We start from the raw sequence: 22448 nt of genomic DNA on the forward strand, positions 1-22448 counted from the left end.
AAGCAAAGACCTGGAGAAGAACCAAAGACCTGGAGAAGAAGCAAAGACCTGGAGAAGAAGCAAAGACCTGGAGACGAAGCAAAGACCTGGAGAAGAAGCAAAGACCTGGAGAAGAAGCAAAGACCTGGAGAAGAAGCAAAGACCTGGAGAAGAAGCTGAACCTGGTCAGAGTTTGTCTTTATCCAGAAACAAGTCCTGACAAGACACGAGAGGGAACTCTGCAGGAAGAGCACTACAGAAAGTAAATATCAAGCATTGTCTTAAATGACTTGAATTGAGGAAATGTTTCTTGTTTTGAGCGGTTTTCACTCAGTTAGACATTTTTCCTGAAGTTTCCTTTGCTTGTTTGAGGACATTTCACACCAGTTCTACGGTAAATCTCACTTGAAATAAGAAAGTAAAACTGCCAATGAGACAAGACCAACTTTCTTCATTTTTTGTCTTTTTTTTAATTCATTTTTTTGTTATTTTTTTGTCATTTTTATTTCATTTTTTTGTCAATTTTTTGTCATTTTTTGTCATTTTTTTTTAATTATTTTTTTATTTTTTTGTCATTTTTTTCATTTTTTTTTTCATTTTTTTTTTCATTTTTTTATTTCATTTTTTTATTTTATTTTTTTATTATTATTATTTTTTGTCATTTTTTTTTATTTTATTTTTTTCATTTTTTTGGTCATTTTTTTTTCTTTTTTTTTTCTTTAATTTTTTTGTCTTTTTTTCCATTTTTTCCATTTTTTTCATTTTTTTTCAATTTTTTTTTCATATTTTTTTCATTTTTTGTCATTTTTTTGTCATTTTTTTTGTCATTTTTTTGTCATTTTTTGTCATTTTTTTGGTCATTTTTCTACCAATGAGATAAGACCAATTTTCTTTCCCCATTGGCAAAGAAAATGACCTGAAATAAGGACGAAATGTATCGAAACGAGTCAGAAACATCTCAGAACAAGTGAAATAATCCAGGACAAATGCCCAACAACTTCTTAACTCGTCAAAACAACTGACATGTGGATTATTGTGCTCAAACTGAGATGTTTCTACTGATCTAGTTAAACACTTTTTGCAGTGAAGCTCGGACTCCAAAACAAACACCAGGAGAACACACACGGGGGGGCAGCATCATGCCGTGGGGGAGGGGCTGGTGCACTTCACTAAATAGACGACATCATGAAGAAAGAACTCTATGTGGAAATATTGGAACATCTCCAGAGCAGGAAGTTGGAGCTCGGGGCAGATGGGTCTGAAAATGGAGAATGACCCAAAGACAAAGTTCAGGAAAAGGAATAAAAGTAATAAAAGTAGTAAAAAGTAATAAAAGAACATGTAGAAAATTCAATCTCTCATTCTTCTGGGATTTAGCAAATATATATATTTTTTATTTCTGGATAATGTCCGACAGTGAGTGTGTGTAAACATCTGGGTCCTGCTGTACGATCTTTATATTCAAGTTCATCAAAAGTTAAAGGAAAAAAAAAAGTGAAACACAAGTTGAAAAAATCTGGAAAAAAGGTGTTGTTGAATTTTTGTCACATTTTTGTCAAATTTTTGTCAATTTTTTGTCAATTTTTTGTCACATTTTTGTTGAATTTTTGTCACTTTTTGTTGAATTTTTGTCACATTTTTGTCATTTTTTCGTTGAATTTTTGTCAATTTTTTGTCAAATTTTTGTCACTTTTTTGTTGAATTTTTGTTGAATTTTTGTCACTTTTTCGTTGAATTTTTGTCACATTTTGTCGAATTTTTGTCGAATTTTTGTCACTTTTTCGTTGAATTTTTGTCACGTTTTGTCGAATTTTTGTCGAATTTTTGTCACTTTTTGTTAAAGTTTTGTCAAATTTTTGTCAAATTTTTGTCAAATTTTTGTCACTTTTTGTCGAATTTTTGTCACATTTTGTCGAATTTTTGTCAAATTTTTGTCACTTTTTTGTCGAATTTTTGTCGAATTTTTGTCACTTTTTGTTAAAGTTTTGTCAAATTTTTGTCAAATTTTTGTCAAATTTTTGTCACTTTTTGTCGAATTTTTGTCACATTTTGTCGAATTTTTGTCAAATTTTTGTCACTTTTTTGTTGAATTTTTGTTGAATTTTTGTCACTTTTTGTTAAAGTTTTGTCAAATTTTTGTCAAATTTTTGTCGCTTTTTGTCGAATTTTTGTCACTTTCTGGAAAAAAGGGGAAAAATGTACCTTTTTTTCTGGGAAACTTTCTTTTTTTTTAAAGGAATAAAGTCATATAATTAATGTGTTTTATATGAGTGGACTTGTGCTCAGGGCCGCAGAAAGGCCAGCCCCGGCCCTGGACACCCTCAGCCTGGGTGAGGGTGGGTGAGGGTGGGTAAGCCTGGGGTAAGGGTGGGTGAGGGTGGGTGATGCCGGTGTGCAGTGGCCCCGGGGCCGTCTGGCACAGGCCGGTTTACGGCCCGGAGCCCCTCGTCTCCCTCGGACTCACACAAACCCGGCTTTGTCCCGGGGCAGCAGCGACGCCTTAGCTGAAACACAGATGGAGAGTGTGTGTGTTCGTCATGTGGAGACCGGGAAGAACCAGGACAAAAACAAACATTCTGACCTGAACCGAGAGCACGTCCTCCTGTTTGGCTTTACCCAAATCTGAAAGCTTCTTCAAAACGGCAACAAAACCAGGATGAAAAAGAGAGAAAGAAAAAGAAATGAGACAAAATAAAGTGACAAAAACGTTTAACTTTTAATGAAGGTTCTTGAGTCCTCGTCTGTACTCTGTAGTTGAAGCGTCGAACGTTTCGCCTCTTCATCCGAAAGGCTTCCTCAGTGACACTAATGGCGACGACACTAGAGGCCGCCATTGCTCCGCCTCCACATCGCCGCTAGTCTCCCATTGGAATGCACTGGACTTTAGACGTGTTAAAAGTCCGGTGCCGACTTTTCTCAAACTTTCTACAGTTTGAGATTCCATCGTGATAACACAGGGTTAGTCACAGTTTAACCTCTTACCCCCCGCCTAAACCAAATGTGTAGCACCTCATTTGAAAGCTAAGACCCACAAAACTGATGTTTTTCCTCGCGTTGTTGCTGTGTTGTGTCACATTTTTGCTGAGTTTTTGTCATTTTTTTTTTTTAGTTTTTGTCATTTTTTGTTGTTGTTTTTGTTACATCTTCGTTGAATTTTTGTCACATTTTTGTAGAATTTTTGTAGAATTTTTGTTGAATTTTTGTCACTTTTTTGTTGATTTTTAAAAAAAATAAAAATAAATTTTTGTTGAATTTTTGTTGAATTTTTGTTGAATTTTTGTCACTTTTTGTTGAATTTTTGTCAATTTTTTGTTGAATTTTTGTTGAATTTTTGTTGAATTTTTGTCAATTTTTTGTTGAATTTTTGTTGAATTTTTGTTGAATTTTTGTCACTTTTTTGTCAATTTTTTGTCCATTTTTTGTTGAATTTTTGTTGAATTTTTGTCACTTTTTTGTTGCATTTTTGTCACTTTTTTGTTGAATTTTTGTTGAATTTTTGTCAATTTTTGTAGAATTTTTGTTGAGTTTTTGTAACTTTTTTGTTGCATTTTTGTCACATTTTTGTTGATTTTTACATCCTTGTTTTCTTCTCATTTTTTGTGGCTGTTTTGCTGCTTTTTTCCCCAAGAATCTTTTTGATTCGGGTAAAGCCGAACTGGAGAAAATGGGATCCGTTCAGGTGGGATTTAAGAGGTTAAGAAACCAGGCTGGTTTTTGTAAGGAACATTTTAGAAATCTCGTACTAATGCGGACCGGACTGTTAGCATTGGAGCGGCGCGGCTACGACCGAACACGCGAGGGCGGAGTCTACGGTGAAGACCCCGCCCTTGTGCTTCAGCGAGGAGTGAGTCATGACGGTCTATTAATAATATATCTATGGTAAACATCTGTGTAGTTATGAGTCTTTGTAGTTCTAAGTCCTAACGACCGAACTCACACCTGGGTTTCAGCTGATCACGGATCATTACCTGCTCATTCATCTGTCCTGGGCTTCTGGAAAAAAGCGACAGAAATGAGACGAAAACAATGATGGAAATGTGACAAAAAATTGACAAAAAATTGACGAAAAAATGACAAAAAATTGATTTTAAAAAATGACAAAAAATTGACAAAAAAATGATAAAAAAGTGACAACAAAATGATGAAAAAAATGACGAAAAATTGACAAAAACATGACAAAAAATGACCAAAAAAATGACGAAAAATTGACAAAAACATGACAAAAAATGACCAAAAAAATGACCAAAAATGACCAAAAACATGACAAAAAATGACGAAAAAAATGACAAAAAATTGACAAAAAAATGACTAAAAATTGACAAAAAATTTACAAAAAAATGACGAAAAAAAGACAAAAAATTGACCAAAAAAAGACAAAAAAATGACAAAAAAATTACGAAAAATATCAAAGAAATTTGACAAATAAAAAAAAATGACCAAAAAAAATGAAAAAAAATGACAAAAAAATGACAAAAAAATGACAAAAAATGACAAAAAATGACAAAAAAAGGACAAAAAAAGGACAAAAAAAGGACAAAAAAATGACTAAAAATTTACAAAAAAATGACGAAAAAAAGACAAAAAATTGACCAAAAAAAGACAAAAAAATGACAAAAAAATTACGAAAAATATCAAAGAAATTTGACAAATAAAAAAAAATGACCAAAAAAAATGACAAAAAATGACAAAAAAATGACAAAAAAATGACAAAAAATGACAAAAAAGGACAAAAAAGGACAAAAAAAGGACAAAAAAATGACAAAAAATGACAAAAAAAAGGACAAAAAAATGACAAAAAAATGACAAAAAATGACAAAAAAATGACAAAAAATGACAAAAAAATGACAAAAAATGACAAAAAATGACAAAAAAAGGACAAAAAAAGGACAAAAAAATGACAAAAAAATTATGAAAAATGTCAAAAAATTGTCTGAAATTTGACAGATAAAAAAAAAAGACCAAAAAAATGACAAAAATGTGACAAAAAAATCAAGAAAAAATATTACAAAAATTACAAAAATTACTTGAATACCAAAAAAAAAATGATGGAAAAAAAATCTGATGATGTTAGATGACCTTTGTAGATCTTAGCTTTCAAATGCGGTGTTACACTGGCCTACAGCATTTGGGTAAAGCTGAACTGGAGAAAATGCTCTCGGTTCAGGCGGGGGTTAAGACGTTAAACTTAAACCTTAGTGTCACTGACGAAGCCTTTTGGATGAAGAGGTGAAACGTTGGACACTTCAACTACAAGTAGAGAAGTAGGTCTTAGCTTTCAAATGAGGCGCGACCTCGAGGCTGTGAACTCTCCGGTCCAGAAGCTTTTAGATGAAACGGCATAAGAGGTTAAAGAACAGAAACTCAAAATGAACCAAACAAACAACGAAGAACAAACAATCCAGAGTCAGGACGAGACGAACGACGACGTAAACAAACAAACAAACAAGAGAAAGTAAAATAAACACTACTTGGACGCTTGTTTCCATGGAGCGTGTAGATTGGGGTAAAGCCGGACAGGAGCAGCTCTGTTCAGGATTAACAGATTACAGATGAGGATCGAGTATCACATATTTTCTGCCGGATCCTGAACACGGGGCCAAATACCGCAGTGAGAATGGCGCTTTTGTCGGCGGGGGCGGCTCGGGTCGGGTCACGTTTCACCTGCCACCGGGCCGCGGGCTGCACACGGCACGCCCCCCGCCCCGCCCCCCGCCCCCCCGCCGTATCAATCAGGCCTTTGTGCCGCCGCCGCCGCCGTCCTGTCAGACCTGAGTCAGACCTGAGTCTACACCACAGACTCCAGAGACCTTTACAGCAGCAGCAGCAGCACAGGCCCCGCTCTGTCCCGCACACGCGTGTTCACTCTGTCCCGGACACACGCGTGTTCACTCTGTCTCTACTCTGAGCTGATCATTATTACTCAGCTCTCGTGACCACAGGCGAGGGCAGGGACAGGGCTGGGACAGGGCAGGGCTGGGACAGGGCAGGGACAGGGCAGGGCTGGGACAGGGCAGGGACAGGGCTGGGACAGGGCAGGGACAGGGCTGGGACAGGGCAGGGACAGGGCTGGGACAGGGCAGGGACAGGGCAGGGACAGGGACAGGGCAGGGACAGGGCTGGGACAGGGCTGGGACAGGGACAGGGCAGGGACAGGGCAGGGACAGAGACAGGGCAGGGACAGGGCAGGGACAGAGACAGGGCAGGGACAGGGCAGGGACAGAGACAGGGCAGGGACAGGGCAGGGACAGGGCAGGGACAGGGCTGGGACAGGGCAGGGCAGGGACAGGGCTGGGCAGGGACAGGGCAGGGACAGAGACAGGGCTGGGACAGGGCAGAGACAGGGCAGGGACAGGGCAGGGACAGGGCAGGGACAGGGACAGGGCAGGGACAGGGCAGGGCAGGGACAGGGCAGGGACAGGGTAAGGACAGGGCTGGGACAGGGCTGGGGCAGGGCAGGGGCAGGGCAGGGACAGGGGCTGGGACAGGGCAGGGACAGGGTAAGGACAGGGTAAGGACAGGGCTGGGACAGAGCTGGGACAGGGCAGGGACAGGGCAGGGCACCGTTAAACGAAGCCTCTCCTCTTTAGCTCCAAACCAGGTGAAGATATTACTGTGTCGAATTACTCCTGGTATTATTACGCCTCACAATATAGTTCCTCCTTTTTATCCGCTTAGAAAATCCACATGTTTAATTTTGTGTAATTATACTTTATCACGTGACCGTATTTAAATAGTGAAACGTGGAAGAGCTCGGTAGCTTCTATCTTCATCTTTTTTTTGGGCCAAATTATTACCCCATTATTCCCAATTCATTTCTTATTCTTGTCCCACAATTTTTCTTGTTTTCCCAATTTTTTCCCTCATTTTTTTTAGGAGTAATGTTTTTTTCTTACACAATTTGTCCTTTTGCCGCAATTTCTCCCCATTTCCCCACTTTTTCCCCCTGGTTTTAGACGACAAATACTTTAGTGTACAGTATCAGAATAAGTATCGATAAAGTTCTGGTCAAAACAAATGTCCAAAAAAATGTGAAACTCGGAAAATTCGATATAGAAAAGTGCATTAATTTCTGTAATTGAAGTTAAACTGTGAAACTAAGATGTGATTTAGACTCAGTACATGCAAAGTGACACATGAGCCTTTATTTGTTATTATTATTTTGATTATTATGGCTCAGTTTGTAAAAATCTCAAAATGACCTCCTCACTGCTGTCGATCTCACCCTCCGTCCTCCCCTCGTGTGGCCCGGAGGAGCTGGCGCCTCGTCCTCACTGGCGCCTCGTCCTCACTGGCGCCTCGTCCTCACTGGCGCCTCGTCCTCACTGGCGCCTCGTCCTCACTGGCCTCGCAGCTGTCAGTCATCTGAGCAGGAACATGTTTAAACCACGAGGAGCATCTGCCTCTGACAGAGGATCCGCCCGACACCTGAACTCTCTGGACCGAGCACAGGTACGGAAGAAAACCAGCTCGGAAACAGTTTTACCTCTTAACTCCTGAACCGAGAGCATTTTCTCCAGTTCAGCTTTACCCAAATCCTGTAGGCCAGTGTAACACCTCATTTGAAAGCTAAGACCTACAAAACTCATCTAAATGGATCTTTTTAATCACGTCATCAGATTTATTTCCATCTTTTTTTGGGGGGGGGGGTGTTCAACTCATTTTGTAGCTTTTCTGTCATTTTTTTTAATCCATTTTTTGTCACATTTTTTGTCATTTTTTTGGTCTTTTTTTTTTGTCATTTTTTTGTACATTTTTTGTAAATTTTTGTCAAATTTTTGTCATTTTTTTGTCACTTTTTTGTCAAATTTTTGTAATTTTTTTGTAAATTTTTTGTCATTTTTTTGTCACTTTTTTGTCAAATTTTTGTCATTTTTTTGTAAATTTTTGTCATTTTTTTGTCATTTTTTTGTCATTTTTTTGTCATTTTTTGTCATTTTTTTGTCATTTTTTTGTCAAATTTTTGTCATTTTTTGTAATTTTTTTGTCAATTTTTTGTCAATTTTTTGTCAATTTTTTGTCGTTTTTTTGTAAATTTTTTTGTCATTTTTTTGGTCAAATTTTTGTAATTTTTTGTAATTTTTTTGTAATTTTTTTGTCATTTTTTTGTCACATTTTTGTAAATTTTTGTCACATTTTTTGTCACTTTTTTGTCATTTTTTTGTAAATTTTAGTCATTTTTTTGGTCAAATTTTTGTCATTTTTTTGTCACAAACATCGTCACAAACATCGACACAAACTCTCCACAACCTCGACTTCACATGTGTCGTTTCTCTAATGAGGCCATAGGAGTTCGGAATCAACATCATTTATTCAATCGTTCAGTAATAAATTAAGAAAAGAATCAACCGGACGACGTTTCCAAACAACAAAGGCGACAAACGGCAAAGATAAAACACTTTCAGACAAACTGTCCTGAAGCAAAAGGAAAAGGATTCGTCTCCCGAAGAAAATCACATCGTAAAAAAGTAAAAAAGCAGGATTTTCAAACGTTTTTCTCTCCTCAGAAGTCGGATTCTTCAGAGCAGATCAGTGGTTAAAAAACCTGGTCTCTGTGGAAACCTCAGGCCCTGGAAACATCAGGCTGTGGAAACATCAGGCTGTGGAAACATCAGGCTGTGGAAACATCAGGCCCTGGAAACATCAGGCTGTGGAAACATCAGGCCCTGGAAACATCAGGCCTTAGAAACATCAGGCCCTGGAAACATCAGGCCCTGGAAACATCAGGCCCTGGAAACCTCAGGCCCTGGAAACATCAGGCCCTGGAAACATCAGGCCCTGGAAACCTCAGGCCCTGGAAACATCAGGCTGTGGAAACATCAGGCCCTGGAAACATCAGGCCCTGGAAACCTCAGGCCCTGGAAACATCAGGCCCTGGAAACATCAGGCCCTGGAAACATCTCCCTCAGAGCGACCTCTGCTTCTCCAGCAGCTTCTCCTCCAGACACTGGACCAGCACCGGGTCGACCTTCAGATCGAACTTGTTGGCGAACCAGTGCCCGTAGTTGAGCAGCCAGCGCAGCTCGGCCGCCCCGTAGATGCACACGCTCCTCATGTGGACCCCGGTGCATGCTGGGTACAGGCTGCCCTCCAGGTAGTTCCACTTGACCAGCCTGGTTTTGCTGAGGAGGTCGGACACGTCGGGCGCCGCGCGGGGGAGGTGTCCCGGAGCGCCCGGCACCCGCACCATGGTGGCCCAGAAGTGCTCGTCGGGAGAGTACGTGTCCTCAGACCAGGCCAGGACGTCCCGGGCCACGGGGCTGCTCTGCACGTACCGCACGAAGGCCCGGGTCAGGACGAAGTAGGCGCTGCCCATGAAGACCTGCACGCCGTGTGGGGGCGGGGCTTTGGTGGCCCTGGTCTTCACCGGGATGCTGCGGTACTCGTACGGCGCCGTCTTCAGCTGGTGCCGGAAGGTGAAGCGCTGCCTCTTCAGCAAACTGGGCCGGCTCGACTCTAACATGTTGGAGTCGTTGAGCGCCCGCAGCTCCTGCACCAGCTCGTAGTTGGTCCTGAGGGGGAAGTCCTGCCCACACAGGTTGATCACGTACCTCCAGGGCGAGGGCGAGCGCAGCAGGTCCGACAGGCAGTGGAGGTCGGCCCGCAGGCGGCTGATGTGGGCGTACAGCACCGACTCCAGCTGGGAGGAGATGAAGACGTTGGGGAGGCAGTGGGCCACGTTCTGCATGGCCCTGATGAAGGCCGGAGAAGACTTCTGGTCGTAGTGGATGCAGTAGACGTTGTGAGGGGCGTAGATGGCTCGCAGGATTCGCTCCACCATCGGGGCGTTCTTGTGCACCACCAGGGAGTAGGCCAGGGGAAAGCCGCGCTCCGTGTCCTGCGCCCGGACCGCGTGGTACCCTCTGCTGTGGAGGAACCTCTGGCAGTCTGAGGTGAGCCTCACGGCGCTGCTGTCCGGCTCCACGGTCAGCGTGCGGCGCAGCGTCAGCGAGCGGCCGATCTCCACCGGCTCCAGCTCGTACACGGCCGTGCAGTTGATGTCAAACCTCTGAGCCGTGGGGGAGGAGCCCGGGGGCTGGAGGTACAGGCCCCCCCTCACACTGACCCTCACACACAGCAGCCGGAGCAGGAGGAGCAGCAGCAGAGAGCCGGTAAACAGGAAACACCTGGGCCGCTGGACAGCCTGCCGCCACCGCACGGCCATTCTGCAAACACAGAACAGAACTTAAATCTGCAAACACAGAGCGGTCACTTTAAATCAGCAAACACACAACGGTCACTTTAAATCTGCAAACACAGAACGATCACTTTAAATCAGCAAACACAGAGCGGTCACTTTAAATACTGTCATTCTGCAAACACACAACGGTCACTTTAAATCTGCAAACACAGAACGATCACTTTAAATCAGCAAACACAGAGCGGTCACTTTAAATACTGTCATTCTGCAAACACACAACGGTCACTTTAAATCTGCAAACACAGAACTGTTACTTTAAATACTGTCATTCTGCAAACACACAACGGTCACTTTAAATCTGCAAACACACAACGGTCACTTTAAAGGTCCTATATCCTGCAAAATCGACTTTTTGGAGCTTTTAGCCATGTTGTTTTGCTATTTCCTTATCAAAAACACCCCCAGAGTGGTTTGTGGCTTCATTCACGCAGCTCTCAGTAATCCTCCTGAATCCTGCTCTCTGAGGCTCCGCCCTCCTGCTCTCTGAGGCTCCGCCCTCCTGCTCTCTGAGGCTCCGCCCTCTCCTGGTGAACGACTGACCTGCTCAGTTGTGTCGTCACAGCGGAACGGAAGTGCTCAGCGTCTGTAATGTAATGTCTTACAGCCTGATTTTAATTTGTAAAACAGCTTTTGCCCGAGCTGCTTCCAGGTCAGCTGAGGCCAAAACAAACACATCGCGTCTGAACAGATCAGTCATGTTTGTGCTGCAGCTGAAGATGGAGCTCGTTATAACTGGACACACCTGTTCTTTATTCTTACCTAACGATCATGTCACGGAGAAAAAGAAGCGCGTTTGGCTAACCTGGCTAACGCCAGGCTGTTGTGTGCGCTCGAATTATTTCGAACTGCACAACAGCCTGGGGACCATGGCCACATCTCCGGTGGATTTGGGAACCAATCACAGAACGAGGAGGGACGGCAAGACGATGACGCGCTATTCGATATATGGAAGCTTGTAGTTTATTTACGGATAATAAAAAAAAAAGTTTATTTACGGATCCAACATGACAGCAGCAGACACGATGGTATTTTTTGATCAAGCTTTAGACCTTGTTCTAAATAATTTATATTCAAAAGTTTACAGCGGGTCATACGTCATCTCATACGATGATACGATTGGCCATGGCTACGTGCAGACGTTTTTTTTTCGTATCGCCCAATAAACGACTATGGACGATCGTAAACCACACCTCTCCTACGAGAAAATGAATTGGTGTCCCCAGACTAAATATCACTTGTGATTTTAGTCTGGTGTTAGCCAGGCTAGCGTTTGGCTACGAGGACGAGGAGTTTATTCAACTTTTTTCAGGAAGAGGCCACTCAGCTGTTTTTTTCCCCAGGATTCATCGACTTTCACCAAAACATAGTTTTTCTGTGACTGTCTCTGATGGATGTTTGTGAACCTTCACCAGAACCAAAGTGGATTAACTTTTATAACCAACGCGAGTCCCACAATGTAAACAGCGATGGACCAGTCAGTCCAAACGCGGGTTAGCTTGTGTGTTAGCATATTAGCATGTGTGTGTTAGCATATTAGCATGTGTGTTAGCATATTAGCATGTGTGTTAGCATATTAGCTTGTGTGTCAGCATATTAGCTTGTGTGTTAGCATATTAGCATGTGTGTGTTAGCATATTAGCTTGTGTGTTAGCATATTAGCATGTGTGTTAGCATATTAGCATGTGTGTTAGCATATTAGCTTGTGTGTTAGCATATTAGCTTGTGTGTTAGCATATCAGCATGTGTGTTAGCATATTAGCATGTGTGTTAGCATATTAGCTTGTGTGTTACATATTAGCTTGTGTGTGTTAGCATATTAGCTTGTGTGTTAGCATATTAGCATGTGTGTTAGCATATTAGCATGTGTGTTAGCATATTAGCTTGTGTGTGTGTTAGCATATTAGCATGTGTGTTAGCATATTAGCTTGTGTGTTACATATTAGCATGTGTGTTAGCATATTAGCTTGTGTGTTACATATTAGCTTGTGTGTGTTAGCATATTAGCTTGTGTGTTACATATTAACATGTGTGTTAGCATATTAGCATGTGTGTTACATATTAGCATGTGTGTTAGCATATTAGCATGTATGTTAGCATATTAGCATGTATGTTAGCATATTAGCTTGTGTGTTACATATTAGCTTGTGTGTGTTAGCATATTAGCTTGTGTGTTACATATTAGCATGTGTGTTACATATTAGCATGTGTGTTAGCATATTAGCATGTGTGTTACATATTAGCTTGTGTGTTACATATTAGCTTGTGTGTGTTAGCATATTAGCTCTTGTGTTACATATTAGCATGTGTGTTAGCATATTAGCATGTGTGTTAGCATATTAGCATGTGTGTTAGCATATTAGCATGTGTGTTACAAATTAGCATGTGTGTTAGCATATTAGCATGTATGTTAGCATATTAGTGTGTGTGTTAGCATATTAGCATGTGTGTTAGCATATTAGCATGTGTGTTAGCATATTAGCTTGTGTGTTACATATTAGCATGTGTGTTAGCATATTAGCTTGTGTGTTACATATTAGCTTGTGTGTGTTAGCATATTAGCTTGTGTGTTACATATTAACATGTGTGTTAGCATATTAGCATGTGTGTTACATATTAGCATGTGTGTTAGCATATTAGCATGTATGTTAGCATATTAGCATGTATGTTAGCATATTAGCTTGTGTGTTACATATTAGCTTGTGTGTGTTAGCATATTAGCTTGTGTGTTACATATTAGCATGTGTGTTACATATTAGCATGTGTGTTAGCATATTAGCATGTGTGTTACATATTAGCTTGTGTGTTACATATTAGCTTGGGTGTGTTAGCATATTAGCTCTTGTGTTACATATTAGCATGTGTGTTAGCATATTAGCATGTGTGTTAGCATATTAGCATGTGTGTTAGCATATTAGCATGTGTGTTACAAATTAGCATGTGTGTTAGCATATTAGCATGTATGTTAGGATATTAGTGTGTGTGTTAGCATATTAGCATGTGTGTTAGCATATTAGCATGTGTGTTAGCCATTTATGAAGCTGTGTTACAGATGTCACCTCTGTATAACTGTATTGTGAAGTATCTTCACTTATTGCTGTTTATTTATATTACGGTAAAGTATGTGCGGAGAGAGGGGGCGGAGTTAACTGAATCGAAGCGTTGTGTCTTCCGGGTTTGAAAAATACCTCCAGAAAACACTTATATTTATCACAAAAATGAGTGCTCCATAATGGTAGAGGTACAATATATCATATAAATGCCTATACTTAACTTTGGAATGGCTAAAATAGCAGGATACAGATCCTTTAATTCAGCAAACACAGAACTGTTACTTTAAAAACTGTCATTCTGCAACAGCACCAGTTACTTTGCTGTAAATATAATCCTCTAACACGGTCCTGGTGCTTAAGTGAGTTACTTTCATTACAACAAATTAAGGCCACATGACCAACTTTAACCCAGTTTTTGCCACTGGTCTAACACGGGGCTATAACCACATCAGGAAGTTGTTTTACTTTATCTCATTTCAAAACCAACAAAAATATAAAGCTATAGTTTTATGTCCAGCCTCAAAAAACCGTCACAAACTTACATTAGAACTACTGCCTCTGAGGATAAACTCCTGTAACTGTTGATCGGAAATGAACAGTAAATGCGGTTTTACGCGTGGCTAAACTCCTGTTCCTGTCTGCTCAGTGCGCGTGGGCCCCCGGTGATGCCTCTGAGCGGGTCTGAGTCTCCGCGTGCGCCCCCGGTGATGCCTCTGAGCGGGTCTCACTCTCCGGAGATGCCTCTGAGCGGGTCTTACCTCGCTGGGCGCGCTCGTCCCGGGACAGCCCCTCCTCTGGATCTCGGTGACTGATGGCCAGCGCGCGCATGGAGCTCCGGCACGAGTCCGACGGTAAAACGGGGAGCCGGTCCTGAGAGGGAGAAGCCCCAAAGCCCCAAACGCGCCGCGGGGCTCCAGCTCCAGGCGGACGGCGCGCGGGGCCCGGAGTGTGTGGATGTGAGTGTCCCACCGCGGGGGGAGTGTCGGCCCGCCCCCAGAGCGCACTCACCGGACACAAACCGCTGGTGCGTAAAGGTCCGACGTAAAGGCGTCTGCAGCGCGAGGGAGAATACTCTGGATACTAACGGTCTTCTGTAACGCACTCCGTTACTTTGCGCAGCCGCGTTCAGAAAACTGTCATGTTGATTTACAAGATATCCAGGCTGTGTGTTAACCTCTTAACCCCCGCCTTAACCGAGCACTTTCACTACAGTTGTAATCTATTCTGGAAGAGCACAGAGGGGCCACCGGTCCCGCCTTACCCAAATCTAAAAGCTAGAAAAACAAAAATGTGACAAAGATTCAGCAAAAATGTGACAAAAATGTGACAAAGATTCAGCAAAAATGTGACAAAAATGTGACAAAAATGTGACAAAAATTCAACAAAAATTCAACAAAAATGTGACAAAAAAGTGACAAAAATTCAACAAAAATGTGACAAAAATTCAACAAAAATGTGACAAAAATTCAACAAAAATGTGACAAAAATTCTACAAAAATGTGACAAAAATTCAACAAAAAATCAACAAAAATGTGACAAAAATGTGACAAAAATTCAACAAAAAAATGACAAAAATTCAACAAAAAATCAACAAAAAAATGACAAAAATGTGACAAAAATGTGACAAAAATGTGACAAAAATTCAACAAAAAAATGAGAAAAATTCAACAAAAATGTGACAAAAATTCAACAAAAATGTGACAAAAATTCAACAAAAATGTGACAAAAATTCAACAAAAATGTGACAAAAATTCAACAAAAATGTGACAAAAGCTCAACAAAAATTCAACAAAAATTCAACAAAAATTCAACAAAAATGTGACAAAAATGTGACAAAAAATCAACAAAAAAATGACAAAAATTCAACAAAAAATCAACAAAAAAATGACAAAAATGTGACAAAAATTCAACAAAAATGTGACAAAAATTAAACAAAAATTAAACAAAAATTAAACAAAAATATGACAAAAAAAAAAAAAAAAAAGTGACAAAAATGAAAAAAATAATGAAAAGAAAAACATACAAAAGGTGACACAACACAGCAACAATGCGGGGACAAAGATCAGTTTTGTGGGTCTTAGCTTTCAAATGAGGTGTTACACAGGCCTATATAACGGCCAAAGAGGACAGAATGCATTTGGTTTAGGCGGGGGGTAAGTGTCAAATTTACGCTAATTTGTGCCAGGCTGGTCAGAGTCCAGGGCTGTTTTTCAGTCCCAGTCCACCCGCCCTCTGGTTGTAATCTAAAAGCTTCTGGAAAGAAAGAGTCAAACAGCAGCAAAAACGTGACAAAAAAAGAAAATGTGAACAAAAAAAGCGACAGAAAAAAACTAAAAAGCGGTACAATATGGCAGTGACACAAGGAAACCTCTCAGCTCAGGTTTGAAGGTCTTGATGGAGAACCAGTGCAGCCTGTTTCGGGGCAGGGCAGGTTTATTTGTACGGCACATTTCCCGTATATGACTGAATGCATAGCAACACCATAAACACGATAAAAAGCCTGGACTTTGACCCTGTCAGAGGTGATCTGTCAGAGGCTGTTCCACACTTCAGCTGCATGACACTGAACCGCAGCCTCACCGCGTTTAGTCCTGACTCTGGAGCCACTGGGAGACCCCCCAATGAGATGGTTCATGCGGCTCGAACATGTCAGAGCTGTTTTAAAGTCTGTTCTCTGAGCGACTGAGGCCGGAGCACTGGACTAATATGGTGGTGTTCCCTGGTTCTGGATGTTCTGCCGCCGTTACAGTCGTCTCACCTGCTGGAGACAAACACAGGGATGAATCTCTCCAAGTCTGGTTCAGACACTATGTTTAGATGTAACTGACCTAACATGACTAAATTCAGGTCTGAGTCCACGATTACTCCAAGATTTCTAACTTGACTTTTCGGTCCCAGTGATAGAGCTTCAAGGCGACCAATGACAATCTCTCAAACAATCTTATTTGTATAGCGCTTTTCAAACATGTAACACAAAGTGCTTTACAGATTTAAAAACATTCTCTCACTCCCACCTCCTTCCACAGATACAAACACATTGTCGCATTCACACTCCCCCCACCCACCTCCCCAGAGACACACAAGCACACAACGCACACTCAAGGTAAAACAGTGCAGACTATGGACAAAGGCTAAGATAAGGCTGGGTGCAGATAAACCAGGTAAGGAAACACCATCCAAGGAGCGTCTGCATCGGGAGCGGCGCCTCGGCTGCAGCCACAGGGACCAGCACCACACCTCCATCCAGACGCTAATAAATAATAATAAATAGGCCTAGCAAAAATAAATGTGAGTTAAAGGCTAAGCTAAAAAGGTGTGTCTTGAGCCTGCTCTTAAAGAGGGGGTGTTCTGCTTTTGTCAGTCCCATAGCACCAGTCTATATATCACTACAATGATGACAAACCTTCTGTTGGTCTGTAAATGCAGTAAATTAGAATAACTGCCTTGTATAAAATGTCTCTCTCAAAATGGCTGTAGTGAATGTCTTGAAATAGGCCTCTGTCTCTTTAAGAACCTCTGAGCCTTTAGACACGCCCCCTCCACACGCTGTCTGTGGCATCAGTGGGGAGGGGGTTCTGCTGAGGAGCAGTGGTTGGTTACTCGGCTGGTGACCAAAGCTCGGAGGCGTCTCCAGGAGGTGGGGGCGTTCCTAGGAGGACTCAGGCAAACCTATCCCTAAAATGGCCGCCATCAGCCAAAAATTCAACAAAAATGTGACAAAAATGTGACAAAAATTCAACAAAAATGTGACAAAAATTCAACAAAAATTCAACAAAAAATGACAAAAATTCAACCAAAAAATGACCAAAAATGACAAAAATTCAACAAAAAATCAACAAAAATGTGACAATTCTTTTTTTTTTAAATGACAAAAAATGACAAAAATTCAACAAAAATGTGACAAAAAATCAACAAAAATGTGACAAAAATTCAACAAAAAAATGACAAAAAATAAAAAAAATAAAAAAAAAATTCAACAAAAATGTGACAAAAACCTATCCCTAAAATAGCCGCCATCAGAGTTTTTACAGATTACTCAGAAATACGTGAATGTGCCAAGGCAACACTTCAGCCATGTTTTTAATGAGGGAGTGACAGAATAACATGATGGAAAGCTTGAAAAAGTCCATTTTGCAGAATACCCCCCCTTTAAATAAATGTTTATGTTGATGTTTTATTGATCTGATCTGCTGCCTTGCATTGTGCTCTACAAACAAACTTGCCGACTCTTACAGGTGGATGCCAGAGGTGGATAGAGGGGCCAAGTATTATCCGTGCCAGATCTGGCCCACCTCTGGCTGACATTCCACTTGCCGTACCTGAAGTGAGCCGGATCTGGGCCAGAGTGGTCTGTAATGTGAGTCGTTAAAGTCAAGGCCAATTACCTGCTTTTTATGTTTATTATGAAAACACAAACAGAAAAACTTAAAGGCGCAAGAAGTCAAGATAAACAATAGTATGAAAAGTGTCGAACAGTTTCTTGGTCGTCCCAGCTCAAACAGAAGACGAAAACTACTGGTCTTTGATGGTATTCATGAAGACCATCAATCCACTGTAGAACTGTGAAATGACTGCTATAAAAAAGTGAAACTCATGAACAAGTGAAGCTGTAACACAGATGAGCTAAAGCTGTTAGAGCAGAAGCTGTGGCCTGATCAGAAGCTCCAGCTGTCGTCCTTCAGCAGCTGCTCCCAGAGCTGGTCCATCAGGGCGTTAGGGACCAGCTCATCATCTCCAATCACATGGACCAGCCTGAGGTTCATCAGCAGAGCCAGGCCGTCCACCCCTGCACGAGACAACAGCACATTGTAGAGGCAGTTCGGACCTCACAAACAGGCTGAGGGTATACGTGACTGATACAGTAAGAGGATTGAGAGACATTGTAAAGAAAAGCATCATTATCCCAGTCAGTCCCTGTCCTAGCTGTCTAACCCTCAGCCTAACCCTAACCTTAAGCCACTGGTCATGGGGGATCAGTAACTAGACTTCACCAAACCACCGCTCTGATATGTTTCTGTTTCATAATAGAAGTTATTTGAATGGAAAACATTGTTACCCTCTGCGCCCGAGTCCAGGACCGAACGGCTGCTCAGCTCCTCCACATCTCGGCTCTGAGTGACCTCCACGCTCTGCCTGAGGTCAGACACAGGCCTGGCCTCCGTTCCCTGAGGACGAGACGAGAGACATGAGGAAGGACTGTCTGCGTGATATCAACCTGTTTCTTACTAACACTAAACAACAAAGCTGTGCTGACCTCTGACTGCGCCTGCACCAGGCTATATGGGGACTTAGTGAAGGTCTGTGGTGTCTGACGACTTCTGGGGTTCCTTGCTTTGGGAGTAGTGGAACTCTGACCAGAGGTCTGAGGTCTCTGACGACTTCTGGGGTTCCTTGCTTTGGGAGTAGTGGAGCTCTGACCAGAGGTCTGAGGTCTCTGACGACTTCTGGGGTTCCTTGCTTTGGGAGTAGTGGAACTCTGACCAGAGGTCTGAGGTCTCTGACGACTTCTGGGGTTCCTTGCTTTGGGAGTAGTGGAGCTCTGACCAGAGGTCTGAGGTCTCTGACGACTTCTGGGGTTCCTTGCTTTGGGAGTAGTGGAGCTCTGACCAGAGGTCTGAGGTCTCTGACGACCTCTGTTGTTTATTGCTTTGGGGGCAGTGCCGCTCTGACTGAAGGTCTGTGGAGTCTGACTGAAGGTCTGGGGATTCTGCGGTGTCTGACTGAAGGTCTGCGGAGTCTGACTGAAGGTCTGAGGAGTCTGACTGAAGGTCTGCGGAGTCTGACTGAAGGTCTGCGGAGTCTGACTGAAGGTCTGGGGATTCTGAGGTGTCTGACTGAAGGTCTGCGGAGTCTGACTGAAGGTCTGAGGAGTCTGACTGAAGGTCTGCGGAGTCTGACTGAAGGTCTGCGGAGTCTGACTGAAGGTCTGTGGAGTCTGACTGAAGGTCTGCGGTGCCTGACTGAAGGTCTGAGGAGTCTGACTGAAGGTCTGAGGTGTCTGACTGAAGGTCTGTGGAGTCTGACTGAAGGTCTGCGGTGCCTGAGGAGTCTGACTGAAGGTCTGCGGTGCCTGAGGAGTCTGACTGAAGGTCTGCGGTGCCTGAGGAGTCTGACTGAAGGTCTGCGGTGTCTGAGGAGTCTGACTGAAGGTCTGTGGAGTCTGACTGAAGGTCTGCGGTGTCTGACTGAAGGTCTGAGGTGTCTGACTGAAGGTCTGTGGAGTCTGACTGAAGGTCTGCGGTGCCTGAGGAGTCTGACTGAAGGCCTGCGGTGTCTGAGGTGTCTGACTGAAGGTCTGCGGTGTCTGAGGTGTCTGACTGAAGGTCTGAGGAGTCTGACTGAAGGTCTGCGGTGTCTGAGGAGTCTGACTGAAGGTCTGTGGAGTCTGACTGAAGGTCTGCGGTGTCTGACTGAAGGTCTGAGGTGTCTGACTGAAGGTCTGTGGAGTCTGACTGAAGGTCTGCGGTGCCTGAGGAGTCTGACTGAAGGCCTGCGGTGTCTGAGGTGTCTGACTGAAGGTCTGCGGTGTCTGAGGTGTCTGACTGAAGGTCTGAGGAGTCTGACTGAAGGTCTGAGGAGTCTGACTGAAGGTCTGTGGAGTCTGACTGAAGGTCTGCGGTGTCTGACTGAAGGCCTGCGGTGTCTGACTGAAGGCCTGCGGTGTCTGACTGAAGGTCTGCGGAGTCTGACTGAAGGCCTGCGGTGTCTGACTGAAGGTCTGCGGAGTGTGAGTGAAGTTCTGCGGAGTCTGACGAGCTCTGGTGTTTTGTGCTTTTGGAGTAGTGGAGCTCTGACTGAAGGTAGGCGCAGTTAGAAGGCTGGGGCTCTCTGGGAAAGCGGGACCTGAGCTGGGCTGTGTGTCTTCATCGTTGTGGAGCGTGACGTTCTCCTCCACTGCCTGCATTTGCTCCTGAATGACGGCCACTAACTTGGCCTGAGCCGAAGCCAGCGAGAGGAATTGGCTCTTTAAGATCTTCTTACGGAGGCAGTCGGGAACAGTCCTGCGCCGGGACAAAACACAGACTGTTACTCCACTAAGTGCTCCTCTGGCGCCATTAAGACTGTAACGGCGATATGTTTCACAAAGCAACACACACCTTCAGCCTCCAGCGACATACGAGATCCCTAAAAGAGCAGACTTTACTTTACGGTGCTTTTTCCATGCATACTGCTTTAAGTCTACAATACGTCTTTGTTGGGATTGAAATACTTTGATACTCAACTCGGTTCCAGCTGATACAAACAGTTAACAGAAAATGGTTAATACCGGTTTTGGTGCTGATAGCTCTGATGCTAACGATTCCCTCATTAATATGCAAGAATTCAAAAATGTACCTTAAGTTTCTTTAATTGTACCTAACCCAGATAGCAATACCCAGATGTAGGAAGTTAAAAAACAGACTTTATGTAAGGGATAATGTATAGAACGCTGGTCATTATCGGTAAAATAAGCACCTTCAGGGCGAACCGTCTTGTTTCCACCTGAAGGTGCTTATTTTCCCGATAATGACCAGCGTTCTATACATTATCCGCTTATTATTCGGCCATTTGCAACTGAACACACAACATAAACTTCGTACACTTTTATGAAGTCGAAAGGTTTATTTAATGACTTCCGCGACAAATAGTTCCCAAAAGTTAGCGCGTTGCTCGGCACCGTTTGGCTAGGCTAGAAGCAGCGAGGCTAGCAGTTAGCCTAGCTACTTAGTTGGAGGCGCAGTTGGAGGAATGGTGGTGAATCTCTGGGTAAGTTGAAAGTCAGACTCACGTTAACTTCACGAGCGATTCCCCGACTTCTCTCTCAGTGACGGGACAGATAGCTCCGCTGCCAAGATTGCCATTGGCAGCGGAGCTATTTTTTTCAGAGGTCCTTTATCAGAAAGTAATGACCGGTAGAACGTTGGGAAATCCCATTCAAATCAACGGAGCTTCTACTTACGTTGTGAAGAGCCGGATAATAAAGTTGTTTAAAACGTGTGCTAGCCCCCGGCATGGTGGTCACGAAACTGTGCAAACCTGCGGCCACTGGATTCGATTGCACCTCAACCTCAGACCCACGTGTGTCCTGTGCCTTCTGTCAGATAAAAGCCTATAATAAATAAAGATCCCGAAGCAGAGAAACGCTGCTCAGACAGAGGGCGGACGGAGCGCTCGCTGTAAAGTCAGACCGTGACGAGTGCGAGGAGGACGGGGAGCTGATGCAGGAGGCAGAAAGTCTGAATGCCCGACGTGCAAACGGCAACATCGATACTAAAACACCCTATTTCCCGGACTATAAGCCGCACGTTTTTTCATAGTTTGACAGGGGGCGGGCTTATACTCCGGAGAGACTAATATGTGATTTTCTTTTTCCTCTTTTTAATTCAAATATATAATTTCACACGCCACTAGAGGGCACTGTAGGCTAATCGAGCAGCAGAAAGAAAGCTTGGAGTGAGCGAGAGGCGGAGGTTACTCTCTTACCGCAAAGAAGAAAACAAAACAAAGCTAATCACGGGCTAAAAGCTCGATGGCCACAGCGAGAGGAGCGAGTTTGAAGAACGTGCTGTTGGAAGATGTTTGTCAACGGTGCAGTGGTTTGTTCTTTATGCTATAATTATCTGAACTGTTTATGTGATGTTACACCATGGTCTGGGTGAATACTGGACTCTGATTGGCTGGTGCATTATTTTGGTATAACCGCACACGTAGTCCGGTAGTTAAATCACTGGGATGTCACTCCGCTGTGGCGTCGCCATAGCAACGCCTGACACAGCTGAGTCAGATAAAGGCGTAATTAGTGACTGACAGGAACGTATGAGATGGATTTAGTGTTTGCTAAATGTTTGTAGAGGAGAGTGAGCAGCTAGGTTAGCTACTGTTAATAACATATGAGCTTTACATTTCTATTGGAAACGGTTAAGGCTATTCATCATTTTCAGGCGTACATAAAATGATCCTGCATTGAAGCATCTTTGTCTGGATTAGTAAAGTCAGACATAAAAGTTTGAGTTGGGCCCAGGTGTGAGCGACTCCACCGCAGCTGTTTCCATAAACAGTTGAGCTGGTTGAGCTAGCTAGCTTTAGCTTCAGGTTAAACAGCGTAAAAGGTAAATAACTGGTGCCCACGAGTGGCGCATATCGGTGTTTCCTTCCAGGTAAAAGTGTTTCCGGGTTAGTCCTGTTGTGTTGTGATTCTGTGCTGATGTTGTGTCGTTGAGCCTGACTGAGATCCTCGTAAT

General features: G+C 42.9%; 2 protein-coding genes across 2 annotated transcripts in view; both read right to left on the reverse strand.

Annotated features, from left to right (window-relative positions):
* tmem175 (transmembrane protein 175) overlaps positions 1-22448 on the reverse strand; it is a 183751-nt gene that overhangs the window by 69097 nt on the left and 92206 nt on the right. The gene's annotated exons all lie outside the window — the stretch shown is intronic.
* LOC306979809 (beta-1,3-galactosyl-O-glycosyl-glycoprotein beta-1,6-N-acetylglucosaminyltransferase 4-like) lies at positions 8882-14016 on the reverse strand (the record flags this gene model as incomplete). Its single annotated transcript, XM_079578934.1, has 2 exons — positions 13986-14016; positions 8882-10142 (listed from the first exon to the last, which is right to left on the reverse strand). Exon 2 carries the CDS (start codon positions 10139-10141, stop codon positions 8882-8884), a length of 1260 nt encoding a protein of 419 aa, XP_079435060.1. The 5' UTR covers position 10142; positions 13986-14016.

This window comes from Gobius niger (assembly GCF_951799975.1).
Source record: "Gobius niger genome assembly, chromosome: 1".
Lineage (NCBI taxonomy): Eukaryota > Metazoa > Chordata > Actinopteri > Gobiiformes > Gobiidae > Gobius > Gobius niger.